We start from the raw sequence: 20,941 nt of genomic DNA on the forward strand, positions 1-20,941 counted from the left end.
AGATTTTTTCTTCATTTAATAAAGATATAATTAATATTAAAACTTGTTATAATGTTACTTTAAATTTTCGTTATTTATAAAAATATATTTATGGCTCTGAAATAATTTTTATATTGCTGTAAGGGACAGGTTTGGCTTTTCCGTCTCAAAAGTTTGCCAACCCCTGCTTTAGTATGTAGAAATTCGTATGGATGTTACCGCTGAAAGTGTCTGTATATACAAACTATTACTAAAAGAACATTCTGGCTAATTACCAATTTCAGTTACTATTATTTGCTCGTATTCTACATCATTGGTAAATTCAACTTCCAACTTTCACCCGCTCAACTAATCGAACGTCTGCCTGAATTGAACGAAATACTCCAAAATAGTATACATATACATACTCGAAAATAGTTTTTATTTATGCCTCCGAGAGTTCGCAGTTTTTAGTAATTTAAAAACGTTTAATTCAGGCAATCCATTATCTTACAATTAGTACTCATTTCTCATGAAGAACGAACGACAGAGCGTGACAAGATTGTAAACTAGAATCCAAGGCCCCGGGGTGTTTATTTTCATAAAAACGTTAGCTTTCTGTCAGCATACAGAAATATCGATTGAAATATATGTATATGTATCTATATATATATGTGTGTAATTCTTTTAGGGTGTAACCTTGGTGTAATCTCTGCGATTCATCGGGACGCTCGCCATTTCTCGCAACGTTCGTTGGGTCGCGCCTCCGTTGGAATCGCGATATCTCTGGCCGTGTCGTCAACGTCCGATCAAAAGGTTCGATGATCGTGCTGCTTGTTCCTCTCTTCTTACGGACGAGTTTACAGGTTTCAAGTTTTATCACAGTCAGTAGCCCTTGATGTAGGCGGCGATGTGCTTCTTCTCCTCTTCCGAGAGGCCGTTCTTCAGCGTTCTACGCACTGCAGATCATGCATAATTGATATTCAAGGAGTAGCCAGGTGATCGATTAATTAAATATAAATTGCTGACAATAGAGAGAGGAATCATTGAACAGTTCGTAAATGGAGTATGGAATATTGTGCTAGGTACTGAACTCGAAAAGCTAAAGACAAACTTTAAAGCTGAACCGAATATGCTGAAATTTCAAATACTTAATTACTTCAGTACAGAAATAATTAATTACTCGACTTTCTTGTTATGTGAGCAACGATTAAGAGTTATGTGATCGAGAATCCAAGTACTTACCCAATTATTCACCTACATTAATCATGCTTTCTTCTCAATATCAGAATTAGAAACTCAATAATATCGTATCTTAGTATCTCAAAATTCTAATATCTCAATATACTTGAAGCAAAATATCATTTCAATGACCTGAATAACATTGTATTAGATAAATCGTATTAAAACCTTTCTAGATTACAAAAGAAAAGCAAATATAGATAATCTTACATTAAAAATCTAAATAACTCAAGCATTAAAAATTCTCTCCACACGAAGTGTTCATCGATCCTCTCGAAAGAAATAAAGCAACGAACACGTCACTCAAAGGTAGACATTCCAAAACAGGTTGGCATGCGATAACAATGAAAAAAATAGGTCAAATAATGAGATAATTATTGCCGCAGTTCTCTGCACGATATGTTTTAAAACATGCTAGGACGTTTGAGATCCTATTTTCCTACGTTCAGTCCAAGATACATTGTCTATCAGATACAGGTTCAAAGCAGAGGGAACAGTTGGTAATTAACAGGATATATTTGCATCTGGTTACAATGCGCTGCACAGTCAAGATCGGTAGCAGTGCACAGCAACAGTCACACCTGTAACGTAATACTCCCTCGATTATTTACGGAAAATGTACACGTCTCATTTGAACTAGCTTCGCGAGAGCCAAGACAAACTTCTTTTGTAGATTTCACTTCGTCACGCGACTGTCCTTTACAGTGGTTGCATCAGAGGCGAACGATAGTGGATGCATTCCAAAGTTTAAAATGAGTTCCGTAGAGATCGATTCATAGTGAACAATGGCCGAGTATGTAGTTGCAACGTCATTATCATTGTCTTATGGTTTCTATTTAAGAAAGGGTACTTATTCAGACGAGAACCATCAATCAGGAATTTTTCAGATTAAATTTCGAAAATTTGTATAGGGTGGATGTAGCACTGAATGAACGTTACATACAAAAACCAGTCAATTAAGTTATTAAAACAGGCGAATGATCACATACTGATCTTTTTTTGTCAATTCCTTGTGTCATATTCACACAATTTTCGCGCCATTGATTGGTTAGAAATATTCATTTACTTAATACTGTTCATTCACTGATGAAATCTATATTTTTCCTTTTTAGTTTAATTAATTACATTTTTCCAATTTTTCAAACTGTCCGATACTTCAACGGTACGTTATAAAAAGATATAGATATTAACGAATTTAATTTTAACGTGTCGAATATTTATCAATATTATTATTATTTAAAATTCGACTTGAATAGTTACAAAATTTCTTGAGTGTTTATTCGGTGATGCGTTTATCCTACATGCATGATTTCTTGTGTTGAATTTAATGATGTAAAATACATTTCTGAATAAAACTTTTTAGCGGTTTTCAAATAAAAGTGTCCTTTTTTATGATGATATAGAGGGCGTTCGAAATGATGAAACGGAACGGAACACCCCGTATATAGCGAACAGATAAGACAGGGTTGCATTGTATTATATGCACTGCTTTAAATTCGCGTCACAGAACGGCCGCATAACTTATGGGATGACTTAATAGTTGAATTGCACGTGGACCTACCGGAATGATCTATTAAAACTAAACTAGACCGCAAAATAGTTCGCTTCCTATGTGCTCAACACGTTAGCTACCAGGCATCGACAGTGTGTCGACGGGTGATTTTACCGTTCAATCAGTCACCAGATTAAGGGACGGACGACATCAAAGTTAAACATTGAATATAATTAAAATTATAGTTGGATGACAAACGGGTCTGCTCGGACCCAGCTACCAATATATGTATACCGTGAAAGAGTTTCATTTGACGACATCAGACATTATCCTTTTAAAAGATCAGCGAATAACCCTCATATTACACGGTGGTTAAATTCGTAAACATTGATGTGTTGTGCGAATTCCTGTTACATGAAACTAAGAACTAGTAGGTATGTACACCCGCGAGCAAACTCGGCTTCTACTAGGGGAAAAAGTGGCGCAAGAGAAAGGCCTCCTACCACTTGATATTTGGAATTACTGAAATGTATGCCAAATTAACATTCGATTTAACATTTATTTCACTACCTGGAATAAGTTTACCAAGTGGTAGGAGACCCTTTCCCATACAAAAAACATGGTTAGGTTCCAAAAACTAACAAAACTACGCTATACTTTAACTGTGTTAGATGCGAAATTGTGTTGTAGACATATCGTGTTTTTGGAGGTTTTCCCAATTTCCTATGTTAAGCGAAACCGCGAGAGAATTGGATCATTTTCTGTTTGATAGTAAATAAATAATAGTGAAAGTTTAGAAAGCTAATTGTGTATTATAAATTCGTAGCTAGTACACATTTAACTTGAACAGTAATAATAAAAAAATAAAAAAAACTTGAAAACTGAAAAACGAAAGAGTGAGAAATATTCGATAATCCAGAAATCTACGAAAAGACTCAAATTTCATAAAAAATGTCTTTAAATTAATTTAAAAAAATATAATTTAATAATAATGGGGTCAATTGGCCCTACTTGGTACATAGGACTCAAGTATAGTGTCCTTTAACACCACCTCTATCAGCACAATTCTCGTGATATCACTGTTCGCAGACATTGCACTGTATGTAATCTTCTTTCATTTTTTCTGGACAGCATGAACCTTGATTGGTCTTTTTAATGTACTTACGAACTATCTGTATATAAATAATTATCACATTTATAATCATAAAAATATTCAAACGAAGAAAAGGAGTGATCCGATTCACACCAAATGACGTGATCCGATTAGTCCTATACGTAAGGACTTTAAATTGAATAGGATACATAGACGAATTATGATATAATAATCTAAAGTATATGAAATACCAAATTTGGACACCATATAAACTAATAATAATAAACACATTTGAAATTTCAAACTTACTTTTCTATTTTAAATACTAAATTGCAGATTACGTAATTTAGATTCACACCAAATTTATAACGTTCGCATTCGCATCAACAATTGATGGGTTATTGGATTGGGTGTGGGTGATAAGGATGACGCAATATGAACAATCGAAATGTTCGTTTCCATAAGAATATAAACAATATGGTCTGAACTCTTATTTTGATCCAATTAGCTTCCGTCTATCTTATTACGCTATACAGGGGTTGCCTGTATCAGAGACATAAGAAAAATTAGTAGAAATCAGTTGCAAAAAGTGAAAAGTAAATTTGAAACGTGTACACAATTGGAAATGCTAGGGATTTAAGTGAGAACAGTTGCTTGAGTCGTCATTAGTATGAGGCTGAAGAATAAAGTAGACTGAAAAAAATGGCTAGAAATGGAAGAAAGAGGCTAAAAAGTTAAATATTTTAGGCTGAATATTTTAGTGGCTAAATAGTTAAAGAAGAAAATGTTTGGTAGCATGATGTTTCTATGTCCATATTTCTTTTTAAACAATAAAGAGGAGAGGCGGTGTGACATAACACACGGAATTCTGAATATAAAAGAATTATCCGTGAGGGATTTAGTCGACCGACTGCAAATTGATTCACCGTGCCAGTCTAAACGGGATCTATTATAAACACTGTGTACAACACAAGAAATGAGCAGGTCCCCTCGGCTATAATTATGAATAGTGGTTAATGGATTTGGAAAATTATCGTGTACAACCGCAAACGCTGGAATCGAATAATTTCGCGACACAGAGCTGTCGATGATTATTACCGAAATATTGTTTCAGCGAGCCTTTTGTTACGGGCGAAGGATATTTCATAATTTATCGATCGCTACTGGGGTTTCTTGGCTAGATTTAAAGGGTAATTGAAATCATTGCTATTATTGGGCTAGATGTGAAGGGTAATTGAAATCATTACTATTAGATTGCGTTTAATTATGACGTTTGATTAATAATACCCTGTAATTTGTCAGATATAATAGGCATTTTTGAACGTAAATGTAAATTATGAGCATTAACTTTCATTAGCTGGGGCAAAATACCAAAGGCGAATATAACGTCACTAGAAATAGAATTTCAATGCCTACTGCATTCGGCTATTGCAGTAAACTGAATGTAATTTTCTGAAACATAGATGGAGCATAATTGAAAACTGAGTCGAATTAAAGCCGATAGTTTAACATTCGTTCTTTCTATTTCAGAGAATTCGTGTTCATCCGATTGCAATTTTGGTCTCAATTTCTTTCATTAGTCGAATCTCGTTTCACAACAATCAGAATCAGCTTAATTTAATACAAAATCCTACAGGATTTCCTTTTGGTCGTCGGCATCTATTTTTGCAGACAATAAATATGACATTGAACGGACAGTATTCAATTGCATACAATTATTTTACTGTCTTTGTCCCCTGCGTTTATCTGAACGTCATTAAAGTTTATTAAGTTTAACGTAACACGTATCACATAACGTTATAAAATTGTCAGTCTATTTTCTGGTTTATTAGTTATAAAGGAGTGGAATGTATAAATTGGGAAAAGTTTCTTTCGAAAACTAGTTAGAGTCATTAAAGTTATTTAAACTTTAAATTAAGTAACCTGATCTTATAGAATCTTGGGTTTTACTATAAATAAATAGCAATGATTTATGGTGGATGTATCATTGTGTAGTTGAACTTTTAAAAATTCGAACATTTAATTTATTTTCTGAAACTTGTTGAAATATTCTTCTAAAAAATCTTATACATGTATCTAGAAACAAATGAATTATGACTATTTGAATTTAGTAATGCAAAAGGATTTTTTTTCTTCGTCTACAACAGAATATAAGAGAATAGGAGAACCTCGAGGAAGAATTCCTTCGAAAATTCGGTGAAAATAAAAATTTATATATAAAATTGACGATCTTTGTTTCTTATCAATTTCGTTTGTCAACACAAGTTGTTTTTAGTCTTGCAGCTTTTTCTAAAGCCAAACAGAGAATCACCAATTCGTTCGCAGGATTTGAACAATAGCACCGCCGTTCGAAATAACAGAGAAACCAATGAGAAAAGGCAAAAAAAAAGATCGTGAACGCGTCGTCGTAGGATCCCGATAAGCCATCGTATTGACCGCAATCGAATTATTGAAATCGAATTTATCCAAGACTATTATCGAATAGAAAGTGGCATACGCGTCTCCCGACAATTAGAGTTTCATTATCTGTCGTGAACACGGATTAGATAACACGGCTCACCACCAAGAGAACGTGTCTCGAAACAGGTTGCTTGCAGATAGCAATATTTCCCCATTACATTTTACGATACCAATATACAGCATTCTTTTTTACGAAGATATCATGCTAAATACAAAATATGTAGAATTGTTTCTATGCTAAAGATAAAATTCAAAGATTCCGGTTTAATAAATTTTAGGGAGGTGAAAAATGACGGTGTCAGTACTCCTATTACTGTAAACAGGTCAAGCATAAAAAATTACAGATATTTGAAATATAGTCGATAGTTAAAGTAACACGTTTTAATGATTGTTAGTAATTCTACGTTCAAACATGCGATATTTCATAAAATATTGTTGTGACGTTTGAAGCCACGAAACTGGCTTCGCGTTATAATTAAAGATGCCTCCGACTTCGAGAATCGATTGTAGATCGGTCAGTCGTTTTGCTGACAACCGATAAACAAACATATTTCAACTATCCAAGTAGTTGCCATTTAATTATCTGCAATTTGCCTTTGTTTTAGATGGAAGTATAAAGTTAGTATAAGTAAGTATAAGTTAAAGATGAACGTCGTCAAACCAACCATGGAGGCTTAGGTCGTCATCTGACCGAGTTCTTATTGACTCATCCTACTTGAAATATGTCTAAACATGGCAAAAGCCTCAGCACGATGACTCACCTCGACATTTCAATTAAATTTCTTTGTTTTCTTATTGAAACGTTATTAAAGATAACACTGTTAAACACAATAAACAAATTTTGCAACCTTCAATAAGCGAAGAGAAAAATTGTAAAGTTACAATTTGCATGTTTTAAAAACATTTATTTTTTCAAAAATGTGTACGTGCTGGGAGAAAACAATTTGCAGATTTGTATTCAGTTCATAAAAATCTATCAGAAACACCTATTGAAGGTTACAAAATGGAAAAAAAGCTCAAATTTGTTGAACAGTATACATAATTCATCAATTTCATATAAGTTTAAATTTGGTTTATGTTGACCAAATATTATTTGCTCCCCTCAACGAGTACTATAAGACCCTATAGCGTAAACTGTCTATTCTACGGAATTAAATTCTTTATGTTTTGAACAATGATAGCCATTCTTTATCAAAATACTTATACTTTTAACCTCCGACGCAAACAGGAGGAGTGCCATAAATTTGACTCTTCTGTTTGCATGTGTATGTCTGTCTATGGCTGCGTACCTCATCATCGAGTGATTCGGTTTGAATGCGATTTTTTTTGTTTCAAAATGTATATTTCCGGGAAGATTAATAGCCATGTTTAGTCAGAATCTATTCTATAATTTTTGGTCTGCAACGTTTCAATGATTATGACGTATCTGAAAATGAAGATTTCAGATTCCATCATATCGGGATTTTCTTTTAATTTTTAATTGAATATTATACATGTTTTATTGGTTTTATTTCTGAAATAAGTAAAGAGACACTCATGATTAGTTGTTAGTCATAAGCGTTTCTTATAAGAATAAAAATAAGTCACCCATTTCAATTATCACAAAGGTAACTATGTAGATCATTGATTGTACGGATAGTTTTCATAAGCTGTGATTTGAAATTTTAGTTCTAAGTGCATTTTTTAAAATGACACATTACTTTTTATTTCGGAAATTGCAAAAGGTCGAATTTAATTTGCAAAAGGGTGAATTTGATTTGCAAGAAGTTCAGTGCAAAAACTGCACAACAGACACCACGAACATTCCCCCGTAACGCTCGAAGGTGATACACGTCGGCATCAACGCGTACACGTCTCATCCGTCTCGTTCGTAACGCGAATTCCCCTATTGATCGAGTTCCCCGATTTTCCCGGGCCGTTGACTTCCAATTTAATGTTACACCGTCGAATCGCTCGCGTTTCGGCTGTCCCTGGTAAACAGACCCGATTTATTTCCCGTGACGCGTGTGCCGGCACGCGCGTCGCGACGCGGCTGATCGTGCACGACGCCGTCGATCCACGTGATCACGTTATTAACGAGACGCCCGCGTCGTTCCCGTGTTTATCGTGGTATAGCCGGGCGGACGGTGCTCGATCTCGAACCTGCTTAGCAAATATTTACCGCGACAAGAAAGGAGATCGATGCCCACGGAATTACCAGGCTCGATGCTTCTTTCGGTTCAAGGGGTAGCTACCGATTCCGTTGAACGGACCAGGATCGATGGTAATTCGATTCGACGCTCGACGTGAAGCGATGCCCGACGGTGAAAGTGACGCTCGAGCGTTGCGATCTTTCGCGGCGCGCTTCCGGAATACGATGCTCGAAGACGCTTAATGGGCGCCCGGTGAAATTATTCGAATGGCTGATTAATACTGATTGCTTCCTGCTTCTTCGTACTTTCGTAATTGTACGGGGGGCTCAGGTCTGATACAACAAACAGCCTGCAGTCTGTCTGGTTCGCGCGAATAGTTATTTAGATTTTTTTGCGCGGTGGCTGGGCGGGGGGGGGGATTGTATCTTTGAATTGTGCGGGGGAAAGATCGATGTAATTGGAAGACTTTGAGTGTTTCCGGTATGGGTTCGAGGTTTTTTCTTTCGTACTGAATACTTTGGTGAGGAGCTGTTAGATAATTATTGTAATATGTTATCTTGTAGGTAAGATTTCAAGAAATATGGACATATTTCTTTCAAATTTTTAGAATGACCCGTATTTATTGCTTGGATTAATATTCCATTACTGTGTCATTATATTTCGATGACCGTAAATATTACTGATTAGAAGTTCAATTTTTTTTAATTTAATGTCAGTCGATCACAGGTGACACCAATGTCAGTCAACATGACAATAATGTTCAAATATGATTCAAGAATAAAATTAACAAGGAATATTGTTACTAGACTCCGGATTTTTATGCAAAATGACATGTTTTAAGGGGGTCGTCTCGTGTAAACGGAAAGAAAACCAGATTCTTAAGAATTTTGTTTAAACAAGAACGATTTAATCAAACTATCTAAGTATTTACCAGTATATTAACACACACTTCTACAATACAAACAAAAATTTGTTGTTAAAAAAATGTATATATGTATAAGGAGATATGGGCGTCATCTCAAGCGACTTCGGTGACGCAGACCTCAAATGGCGTACATTCTCGCATCCTTTGTAATTGTCTGCAATAGAAAAACCAATAATATTTAATAATTTTATGCAAATACGCATCGAATGAACCTCACTGAGAAAGAAAAACGTGTAAATTAAAGAAATGGCGGCACTCAGAACAAAAGTTGACATTTTACCACAAAAAATGTTAATTTCATTGTGCAATAAAAATCATTTAATTTGAAAATTGTATTGATTTCCGAGGTTCATTCGGTGACGAATGTAATTTTTTATATGCTTGCACCAGGAGAACCCGATCGGACAAATAGTTTTTTAGTTATATTGTACGCCGTTTTGAAAAAAGTGGTTTCGAGAAAAACGCGTTTAAAGCTTTCTGTTATGAACAGTAATACTTTTTCGATACTTACAGCTGTTTTGTTCTAATCGGGAATACCAGGACCATACAGGAGCCCTTCTGGTTCCTCATAAAACTGCTGCTGGCTTGCCCTGGCTTCTCTTCGAGCAGTTCGAGCTTCTTTCGAGCTGCTGAAGCTTCTTCGATCCTGGCGCTTTACCCGCGCGGCGTCGTACGTATCCGCGTATTGCTTACAGTGTAAGCCTATCCTTATTTCTAACACATCCATAATTTCCAAAATGGCAACATACCGTTCATTGAAAATTCCAGTAGCAATATATGCTGCTATTTCCACAGTTTGAATTCCGCAATGTAAATGCTTTGGAGCCAAACGCCAAACAGTCGAGTTGAAACTTTCATTGACATTTTGCGAGTGCCCGTCCAAACATCGTTGCAGAAGTTCATCTTTAGATAAATCTTTGTATATAGGTAGTACATGTTTTCGAACATCTGGATGGAGTGGGGCAGGGTGGTCAAAAGCAGCTCCGGTAGTTTCAGCTACGCGCCACTTATACCAGCTTTCTGCACCCGGCGGGCAATTTTCGTGCATCAGCTTTTTATTTGTTGAGCTTCAATGTTTACATGTTGCCATTATTTCTCTCTTCATATTATCCACTGAATCAACAATTCTCCGATTTTGAAATGTCGACGAAATCACGTCTGTATCATAAACTTGAGTTGAGCTTATGATTCCTTAATAACCGAAAACGTTTGGAAATAATAAACAAGCGTTTACTACCGCCGAAAAGGTCTGGAAGATTCCACTACATACGTAGGTATTCCTATTGCCCATTATGTTACGAATGAACGGGTGAGAGGAACCGGTCTGTTACCTCTCGAGCGCTCCCAGCTAACTGCTCGACGCACAGTCAGAAACTCGACTATAACTACAGTTAGAGGCCAAATATCGATCTGTAAATTTAGGGACATATTCTCTACATGTATTAGAGTTGATTTAAGCAAAAAAAAATCGATTTTTTTTTCGTTTACACTCGACGACCCCCTTAAAGTAATTCATACAGGTGAGAACAGATGCAGAAATTGCTTCCTTCTCTTAAATATTTTATTGGGTTCAAAATAAACTAGAAAGCTCGTTGTATCTAACGAAAAATGAGTTTTTTAATGTGTTTCACAGGGCCCTATATTCTACAAATGCAGAAAATCCGCAGTCTAAGTGTTACAACGAAAAGGAGGTTCGCGACATTTACATTCAAACTTGAAAACATTTATGTACGTTGCAGTTGAAAGAATTATTAAAATAAGTGACGTTTGAATACTTCATTGACGAGGCAAGAAATGACTTGCACGTAGAAAAGAAAATGATCGCTTATAACAGCTCGACTCTATTCTCCACTGAAATTCTCGATGAATGAAGTGATTAAGGGTGAACAAGGTTTAATAATATCAATACTGGAATAATGAAGTTATGTTGCATAACACGATCCAGGCTCGCGTGAATATATCCACGACATCGCCGTAATACAGCTTAACCTACAACGTCGATATAGCTATCGCTTCCGCGTACCTAATCATTTCACGAAATAATTCTACTTGTGCATTACGTAACACTCCGTAAGCACGAACCGACAGGACTCTACGGTAAATTCAGCCAAAGCTAAGAAGTCTACTGATCCTCACGGTACATTATGAAATGGAATATTGGATAAATTCAAATACAGATCATTTCCGTAAACCGAGACCAAATGCAAAAACGAATCACCGTGGTGTTTTGTGATTCAAAATTTTCCCTATAACATTTAATTAAAACAACGAGTATCTTCTTAAACAACCACTTATTTCACCACTTTTCTTCTAACAGGTTAAGATAACCAGAATTTCAATTCCTATTTATTATTTTTGTAAGCTGCAACAGAGATTCCCATTGCTACAATATCATTTATTAAAGGTTACCACGTGAAATTGTCGATAATCGTAATTAATAAATTAAACATTGGCCGTTTTGTTATTTGAATTCTTCTTTGATTGTTTAATTATTTAAACGATTGTGGTTAGTAAAGTAAATATGTACAGCATTCAAAACATATATTGGAGAAATAAAATTATAATCTTGAAAAAATTATTTCCCACAATAGAAGGGTTCATTCGGTTAAAAATATGTACAAAAGTTCGGTTACTTTTGTTAAAAAGTCGATTTCACAGCACTTCACACGCCTCTTTGTACCATAAATGCATAAACATAAGCTATCTTCCTACAAGTTAAATATTTTGCTTCCCAGTAGATATCACGAAATTATATTGTTAAAAGGTAAAAAGATAAATGCAAAATGACAAAGCTGATGATTTGAAGGACTCGTTTTGGCGTGGATGACACTCAAAACAGAGACAAGTGGAAACCATGAAGCCGATGGGAGTTGAGACGATTATTGATCGTTTATTCGGTAAATCATTCCGTGAGGAGCAAGGCGTGGCCCATCAATTATTTCGACGACGATACAGCGTGCTCGTCGGATCGATGTGAAATACGTCGACGAAATGGAAGCGCCTAAGTGAGTCACCGACAGACGTTACGTAACTCTGGTAAGTAGATCCAGGGATATTTTCTAAGTTCAGGGATGCTCGTATCAATTCTTCGCTCGGCTGTCTCCCGTAAATTCATTGAAAATTTCGGCCGTAGGCTTTCTAGAGGTCTTTATAAACTATAGCTTTTATTATATATCCTAAATAAAAATTTAGGAATAAACAATTTGGAGAACTTTCTGCATATCACGGAATTATTAGGTGTACCGAAAAGTAGCCCACTATTTTTTATGAAACTGTGTATTTGTTTTGAAATAATTCATATATCTATCCTATTTGAACAATTCTTCGTTATTTGCATATTTGAAAGATATACTAAATGTCCAATGCATTTCTGTCATATTGGAAGTATGGTGAATAACCTATTAGTATGTAATTCTATAATTATAATTCGTAACCTTACAACACCTTAATCTGTTATGTATTTTATACATTTTAAAATTCTTATCGATGGACGTGTATTTTGTGTTACATAACTTTGGACTGACATGAACGTCAGTGAAAGAGAAATTCATTGTACCAGAAATAACAATTTAAGTAAAACATCACAGAATTGATATGTATCATTTTTGTGACTGGTTCAAGAAATAATCGTAATAATAACATTAGTGACGTTTGTAATCACATTGTTTATTATTAATTAGTAAGTTGTTGATATGGAATAAAATAATTTTAATTATTAATTTCTAGCTTTGTTAATCTGCCATTGCATTCTGATTTCCTATTATTGGGTCATTAAATTTCAGCTATCATGAAATAATAATAATCGTATGAACTACCAACGTTATTTACGTAATACAGAGTCCTCGCGATTTTTTACTCTTTGTTGATATGCGATTATTGTCCAGGCGTCATTCCTACCACTGGGGGGGGGGGGGGGACGTTCGGAATACTACAAAGGCGAGTGCCGAGGCTCGAGCTTCGGGCAAAAAACGTATTCATAAGGGTCAGAAGCGTTTCGCCTGGTCCACGATTATAGTCCCTGCGCGGACCCAAGTTCAGGACAATAATCGAGAGGACTCTGTAGTGAATAATTATTCACCTAAGTAACTCATTGTAAATTTGCTGTTTCAAATGTTCATGAAAACAACGTCACGTTAATAAATAATTCTCAAAGTAAATTATAACTATCATTAATAATAATTATTGGCTGCTCTGAAATCATAATCGTCGTTAATCATGGACACTAAATCTACCAAACACGTTAAATTTCAGATTTCATGTTTTACTAGTACTAAAATCACAAAGACAATATTATCAAAATTTATATTCACTTTTAATTCATTATACATTTTACAATGCACTATACTAAGTTGTAGTATATATTATACATATCAATACATTATACAAATTTCATTCGTTATACATTCAAAGCTGGTAGTTTTAGTGTTATTATATTACATTCTGTTGAAATTCATTTATTAATTATACGTACCTAGGTACACTATTATATATTAAACGATTTAACACCGACGAGTACAAATTACCATATATAACGATCTCAGAGGAAATTGTAGCTCGAACTGGCTCTATTACATGACAGACCGTCGTTACACTAACAGAAGTTCGCATAAGGTAAATCTATTCAGCTTCTGTGATTCCCCGCCAAGACGGCGAAACTTACGTAATGGAGTCGTAGGTTACACACAAGACGCAAACTTTTCACTTAACCCCCGCGTAAGACACAGCTGATTCAACCACACTGCCTAAATCGCGAAACGATAGCTTTGAAAGCGTATCAAGACCTGAACTTGTAATGAAAATCCGAAATTCACTGACTCTGAAAAGTATTTCCTTTATCTAATTCGTCTTCTGATTACTCATGCATGGACTCGACTTAAAAAGCAGAGGAATTTTTAATCTTTCAGTTCGAGTTAAGTCATTGTATTTCATACATCTTTAAGATTTTCCAAATGGAGATAGTATCGGCCAGTGTTCAGTATTTTGAGATTGGTCACATGGAATCGAAGATTCCTATAACTATTTTGGAGTAACACAAGCATACATATTTAATTTTATAACATTGATTGTTAATTTCTGCACTGAGTTGACTGTAAGGTGTGTCAAAAATACTTTCCGATACATTTTATTAGAAAAGGTTAGGCTGGTACTGGAATTAAAGAAAATACAAGTATGATACTAGCATAAAGATATTATGTAATTTTAATTATTCTGATGTGTCCAGTTGAAGACATAAATTTTATTAAGGTAAACCGATGTAAAACAAATATCTTGTATAATGAGTTTATTACGAATGTACGAGAAATAATATAATATTCCTTCACCAATTAGATCTAATTGTAAGACGTTTTTTCTATTAATAAACATTAAAATATGAATTTCACACCTTCAAAGTAATCTCTTTGAATAATTCATTTCTCAAGAAAATTTAAAAAGGCTCACCTCGGTTGTCAAGTGACGGACTAAATTCTCTTAAAACACTACAAAAATGAATAGAATAAAACATTCAAATGCTAACAAACACTCGTCAATATCAAAGCTCAGCAAAACTGAACCTGCACAACAAATCTATAAAATGAGACACCTGTATGCATAAAACATCTCAAAACAAAGCAGTTCGATAAAGAAATAAATGGTGAAAATATTTCAGTCCAATCACAAACGTGCATTAAAAACAGTTTCATGCGAGAAGGGACAAAGAAAGGCCGACAAGCATGTCGAGGCGGGAAGAAACAAGCAACAACCACGGGTATTACGCAAGACAAGGCCAGAATAGAGCAGGGGGAGGCAAGAAATACATAAAGAAATAGAGAAAAGAAGAGAAGAAAAAAAAGAACTTCTGTTTAATCGAAAAACCAGCGAACCTTCATCGCGTCGGTCACGATCAGTAGCCCTTCAGGGTTGGTACCCTTCCGGCGTGGTGTTGTTCTCTCGGGTGCGCGATCGCTTCACTGTCAGACAGAAAAAAAGAGGAAGGGAAGAACGCTAGGCAAGCCCGTTAGCAACCGCCACCGGTTTATACGTGTATATACATACATACACACGAGCATATGCAGGGTGTTGGACAAAAGCAGACTGTAGGTGCTCATAATACTCACCCAGTGAAGTAAAAAATCTCTAATCAACATAGGTCCTAAAATCAATCCTTTCGATGAGAAATACAGAAGTCTATTTTAACATTTGTTACAGATGTTCGATACGTCTTCCTTCTAGTGCAATACGAAATTCATACCTACGGATCATAGATCGCCGTACATTTTCAGATATTTCTCCCTTATCTCATATTGCATGTGGTTATACGAACCTTGAATTAATCGACTATTAAACCAATTTTTCTATTTACATTTAATATGTTACGAAGAGACGATATTGAAGGTTGGTAAATATAAAAGTTAATTTTACACCAAAAGGATTGATTTTAGGACCCATGTTGATTAGATAATTTTGTACTCCTGTCAGGGACTACTATAAGCCCGTAATGTTTTAGACCGTTTTTTTAACACCCTGTACATACACCATCGACTGAAATATGAAACCAGGTTTCACGATTAACCTTACGATTTTTGGACCACCGCAGTCTCTAGACGGCCCGTTAATAATTTCTCAGACATAAAAGGAATTCCATTCTTATTGCAAGTGTACATTTACTGTAAATACTAAATATTAATACCAGCGAATCGGTACTTTACATCGACTTAAAGAAAACAAATAGCATTTATGTGTGTTAAATCCAGTTAGAAATCATCACCACGTGTCTGACAAAGATTTAATAAAATTAGTACCCTGAATGTCGTAGAGGTCACTGACAAGGGACGTTCGCAAAGTTACACAAGCCGACTTTTTTTGTAACTTTGCTCAATTGTTTATAAGACCAACCCATGAATTTTTCCGTACTTTGTTGGTGCCACTTTTAGACGTTAAGGGAGATACCACCCTTTTTATCCGAAGCGCCCCTTTTACTTATTCGCTCGTAACTCGTAAACTACAAAACAAATCGAAAAAATGCTTATTGCAATAATTTGAATTACCACTTTAATAGAAAGAAATCAATCTAAAGAGAACTCTGTCGCTCTTAATTGTAATAACAACGTTAAATGCATTAATCCCCACATAAACTAATAAGAAAGTGAAAAGTCCCTGAATGTCGAAGTTAAATACAAATAAAGACTAAATTCACATCTCTTGGAAAATTCCGTTCTATTAACTCTTTCATTAACAGTGAAGCCTGGTTTAACATTTTCGTGGAGCATACACGCTTATATGTACCGATATACATATGCGTATGTGTGTGTATAGTAAAGCCATCACCACACCCCTTGCTACGCCACCTTAAACTGGATAATTCGGGACAAAGGGGAGAAAATGAGGGGGAAAGGGAAAACGAGAGTACAGCTTTCCCCGGATGTAAAGCACGCCCTATAAATTACTTGTACGCATGTTAACCGAACGACAATTGTTAAATTTCCCTCAACGCGATTCGATTCTTCGACTTTCGGCCGATAACCCCTTTTCAAGCACTTATCGCCGCCTCGGCTGTTTTATGTTCAGCGCATCCCATTGTATTTTATTTTCTTTGGAGCTACCATTTTACGATAAATTGTATATTTCGAGGTTGAATACATGTGACTTTTTCTTAATATAAACGAATCATTTAGTGTTAGAACCTTAGGGAAAAAAAATCTTTTTTAATACTAATGGTACGAAAACAATTTACAAGGCACAGGTTACTTTTTTCTAAGAAATAAATATGTACATATATACTTTATGCAAACTTTGATGCATGGAACTTAAATAGCATCAAGGGGCACATCTTATAAGGCACGTGCCTTTTTTGTGGGTGGAGGCATTTCATGTGTTGGCCTTCATACGTCTTAAACCTAATAATTAACGAGATATTGACAAAATAATATTTAATACGTACTATGTACTTACTATCTGGAAGCTATAGGTGCTCGGTACTGATGTCCATCAACTTCCATACAGCGATTTCAATACAGTGATTATTTGGTAAATATGTTGTTAACTATTAGATTTTGGACGTATGAAGGTCAACATATTTTTACTCTAATTCCATTAAAAAAAATCAAGGTGACGTTGAAATGTCTAAAATGTCTCCACCCACAAAAAAGCACGTAGCTTATAAGATGTGCCCCTTGATATCATTTAAATTCGGCGCCTCAAAATTTTCATGGGGTGTACTGTTAAGTCATTATTCGAGGTGATCAAGTTAGCCGAGACACCCTGTAGGTACCGTGTCGAAGACTATCTTAGTTCCAAAAGTCATAATTTGCGAAGATTAAGCGTATAATTCTTGTTGTATTAAAACAAAGATTCTTTCGACTTTTGAAAAGACAAAAACAAACGTGTACGTTGGACCTTCTTTGAAAATCACATTAATATTCATGGTTAAATTGCTTCTCTTGTTCGATATAATATTACACTGACAAAAATACGCAAATACTTTTTTACTCAGGTATTTTTTTGTGCCAATCAAAATAACATAGATGTAAGTTCTAATCATAAGTGCCATTCTCTTAACTGATATTCTTTTGAGATACCAGTTTCAAGAAATATCTTAATCGATTACGTGTCCATTTAATTTGAAGCAACTTTCAGAATGGGCCGGATATCATTTTTTTCTGTATTTCGCGATATGATCCAATTACGTCATTCTGCACTTCGGTATACAAAAAACGTATGACGAGTTCGACTAGTCTAAAGTACCCGTACGATTAATTAATACTATCATACATTTCTACGACTATTTACACATTATTACCATCCTTTGCTTTGTTTCTCAACCAATTTGAATTTTTGTTTCTTTCTAACATACACTGATTTCTTCATATCTAGTCTGTGGCGTCTTAGACTCCTATCGACAAAAATCATTGAAACAAAGCGTACGATTTTTAGTCACTTTACTTCGAAAAAAAGCAATCTCCTAAGTACGTGCATAATTCACATTTCACAAAAGAATAAAGCTGACAAAATGCGTTGAAAAATTCGAGTTAAACTTTTTGTGTAAGTCGTAAAAATCTCTGGGTAATTTCAAATAAAATACGACAGAAAATTAACGGAGAAAGAGGTGATAGTTTTGCGAAAATCGAATGGTAACGGTGGTTGGGAGAAAGTTAAAAGAATATCGGCCCTTGTTGGGCATCAAACGGGCTTGTCATATGTGTGTCTCGCGGCGCAGACACGGTCGATCGGTCTCGACCAGCGGATTACGAACAGATTCAGGCTGCTGCGTCAAGGATTACGTCTGCCAGAGAGAGCGACGATGCGAAAAATTCGACCATCGGGGAATCGCGATCGGGGAGCCGCGAGAACGATGTAACTCTCTCGGGGGACGCGTACGATTCACTCTCAAAGCCAATTTTGATGGAAATCCGAGAATATTTATCTATCTTCTTTTAGGCTTGTTAAATGTAAAAGAAATAGAAAACTTAATTACACGAAAGAAATTGAAGTTGAAAAATTTTAATTGCATCTTAAAGTTCTGCACACTTCTGAAAAGACTGTTGTTTTATATCGAAGTACTATAAAATAGTACATGACTGAAAATTGACTGTAAAATTCTACAAGTGATAGTAGATTGTATGTGTAAGAATAAATCGAAAGCGTGTAAAAGAAAAAAATCGATCGTCTTTAGTCATTTACTTTTTACTTTCATTTATCCTAATGATTCTACACATAGAGAATGGGGTACAGTTATTATCCAAGATCGATGGAAGATAGATAATGTCATGTAATTACAAATCTTTTATACAAAACAGTAAGTAATACAGGTAGGTAGACGTTTCACTAGTCGTATTTAGAAGAAGAAACGCTGACAAAACTTAAAAGCTTGATTATCTCAAAATTGAAATCTATGACAAAGTTATATGGATCATTTTTCCTTTATTTTTACACATAGAATCATTTGCATTTCTGTTGTACTATAAATTCTTTTGCACTCTGTGTACTAGTACATTTGAAACAATTTAGGATTTTATAATCTAGTAACGAATTGTTGGTAATGTATCGATACATTCTATTATTAGCAAAATTATTCGTTTTATCTGTGAAAGCACAAGTTCCACAGAAATCATCGTAGAACTGAAAACTGATTATCCATTTAATTAACTTCCACATTCCGTTACGCTCTTTCACGTAATTTAATTTACATTGTCACTATATTCCAACGTCTACCTGGTAAAGTCCACGCGACTAGGAAAATGGACATTCTGTGTTCTGCATTGTTATCCCCTGCCTGCTTTATGCGCGTTCGTCACGCTAAATATCTATTGAAAAGGCGCTAGCTTTGAGAATATATATATATATGTACAGATATATATTTTTTCAACACATCGCAACGAAACGCTTTTAGCCTTCGAATAAAAATAAGTCTTTCCCCAGCTCACAAAAATCGCGAGCTCTCGAAAAACAGCGCGTTCGAAAAATGAATGGCCGCAATATAAAATGCAAATGTCACTTTCGCTAAACCGTGGGAGCTTCTTTCCGTGAAAGGGGACCGTTTAAACAAAAACGGGCACCGCAGATGTTGCCTGAAAAAGTTCTGAGAGCTCCACGACCTACATGACCCATAGCACAGAACTTTGATATTCTCCAGACAATTTATTTATTCTCGCCGGAGGTTACGTGAAATTTCCACGTCAATCCTTGAGGGATAGTTACTTTCGGGGCTTCAAGTTCATACACATGAAATTTCCTCCTTTTGCCGTTACTTGAATTTCACGACGTTAAAAGAAAAATTAAATACAACTAAACTACACTAAAAAGTTAAACTAGAATTATTTCCTTTCATTATTTTGCTGTATATTGGTAAAAAGGAATTGTTCGGATTTTATGAATGACTGATTATATTAATGAATTTTAATTTCGTGAAAATAAACTCGTAATTCAAGAGTAAAGATTAGCAAAGAAGTTTTCGTTTATATTTTAAAAATATGTTATGTTCTTCAAAAGGATTCGGTCGTTTGTTATGCGTGTGTCTGAAAAGAATGAAATATTGTAATCCATACAATTCTGTTCTTACTATTTTGGACCATGAGTATAGAGATTCTTTTAAAAACTAAAAATAAATTTTTGTGCAATGCTTTCACTTGTAGTGTAGCTTCATTTGATGTATCGTTGAAAATAAGTCATATCACAGCAAAGAAATAATTTTCTTTAAAAATAGTAATCAGGGATTTTCTTGAATTTCTAGATCTTTGTACATCTATTAAACTGTTAACAAAATAATTCACTATTGAATTAATTTAAAGAATCAACAAATAAGCTACTGGTATTATTCTTACACAAGATCGTCCGTACTAGCCAAAGTATAAAAAATGTTTTTTTTAAATATAGAAACTAAAACTATCATATACTTGATAAAAAAAGTCACTTTTCATATTTTTATACAACATTAAAAAGTAACAGAATAATTTCACAACGTAACATTAACATCACCCAATATTAAGACGATTCAATAAATAGATAGATACCACCACTACTTCTTTGTTCGCTTGTAATGTACAAGTTCAATTCGATAAATACTTAAATGACAATATAACGAACAGGCATCATTTATAAATTAAATGGAGTATTCATTTATAAATTCTATTTTACCAAGCTTACGCGTCTCTAAAACTTGATTA

At 34.8% G+C, this 20,941-nt stretch overlaps 1 protein-coding gene across 1 annotated transcript in view; it reads right to left on the reverse strand.

Moving 5' to 3' along the window:
• Nucleotides 1-545: 545 nt before the first annotated feature.
• The window catches only part of LOC107194024 (FH1/FH2 domain-containing protein 3), a 164,556-nt gene continuing 144,160 nt past the window's right edge, over nucleotides 546-20,941 (reverse strand). Inside the window, exon 18 of the mRNA XM_015583584.1 lies at nucleotides 546-917. Coding sequence (XP_015439070.1) covers nucleotides 844-917 — 74 coding nt within the window. The 3' untranslated portion in view covers nucleotides 546-843. The remainder of the gene's footprint in view (nucleotides 918-20,941) is intronic.

This window comes from Dufourea novaeangliae, unplaced genomic scaffold (genome assembly GCF_001272555.1).
Source record: "Dufourea novaeangliae isolate 0120121106 unplaced genomic scaffold, ASM127255v1 scaffold1, whole genome shotgun sequence".
Taxonomy (NCBI): Eukaryota; Metazoa; Arthropoda; class Insecta; order Hymenoptera; family Halictidae; genus Dufourea; species Dufourea novaeangliae.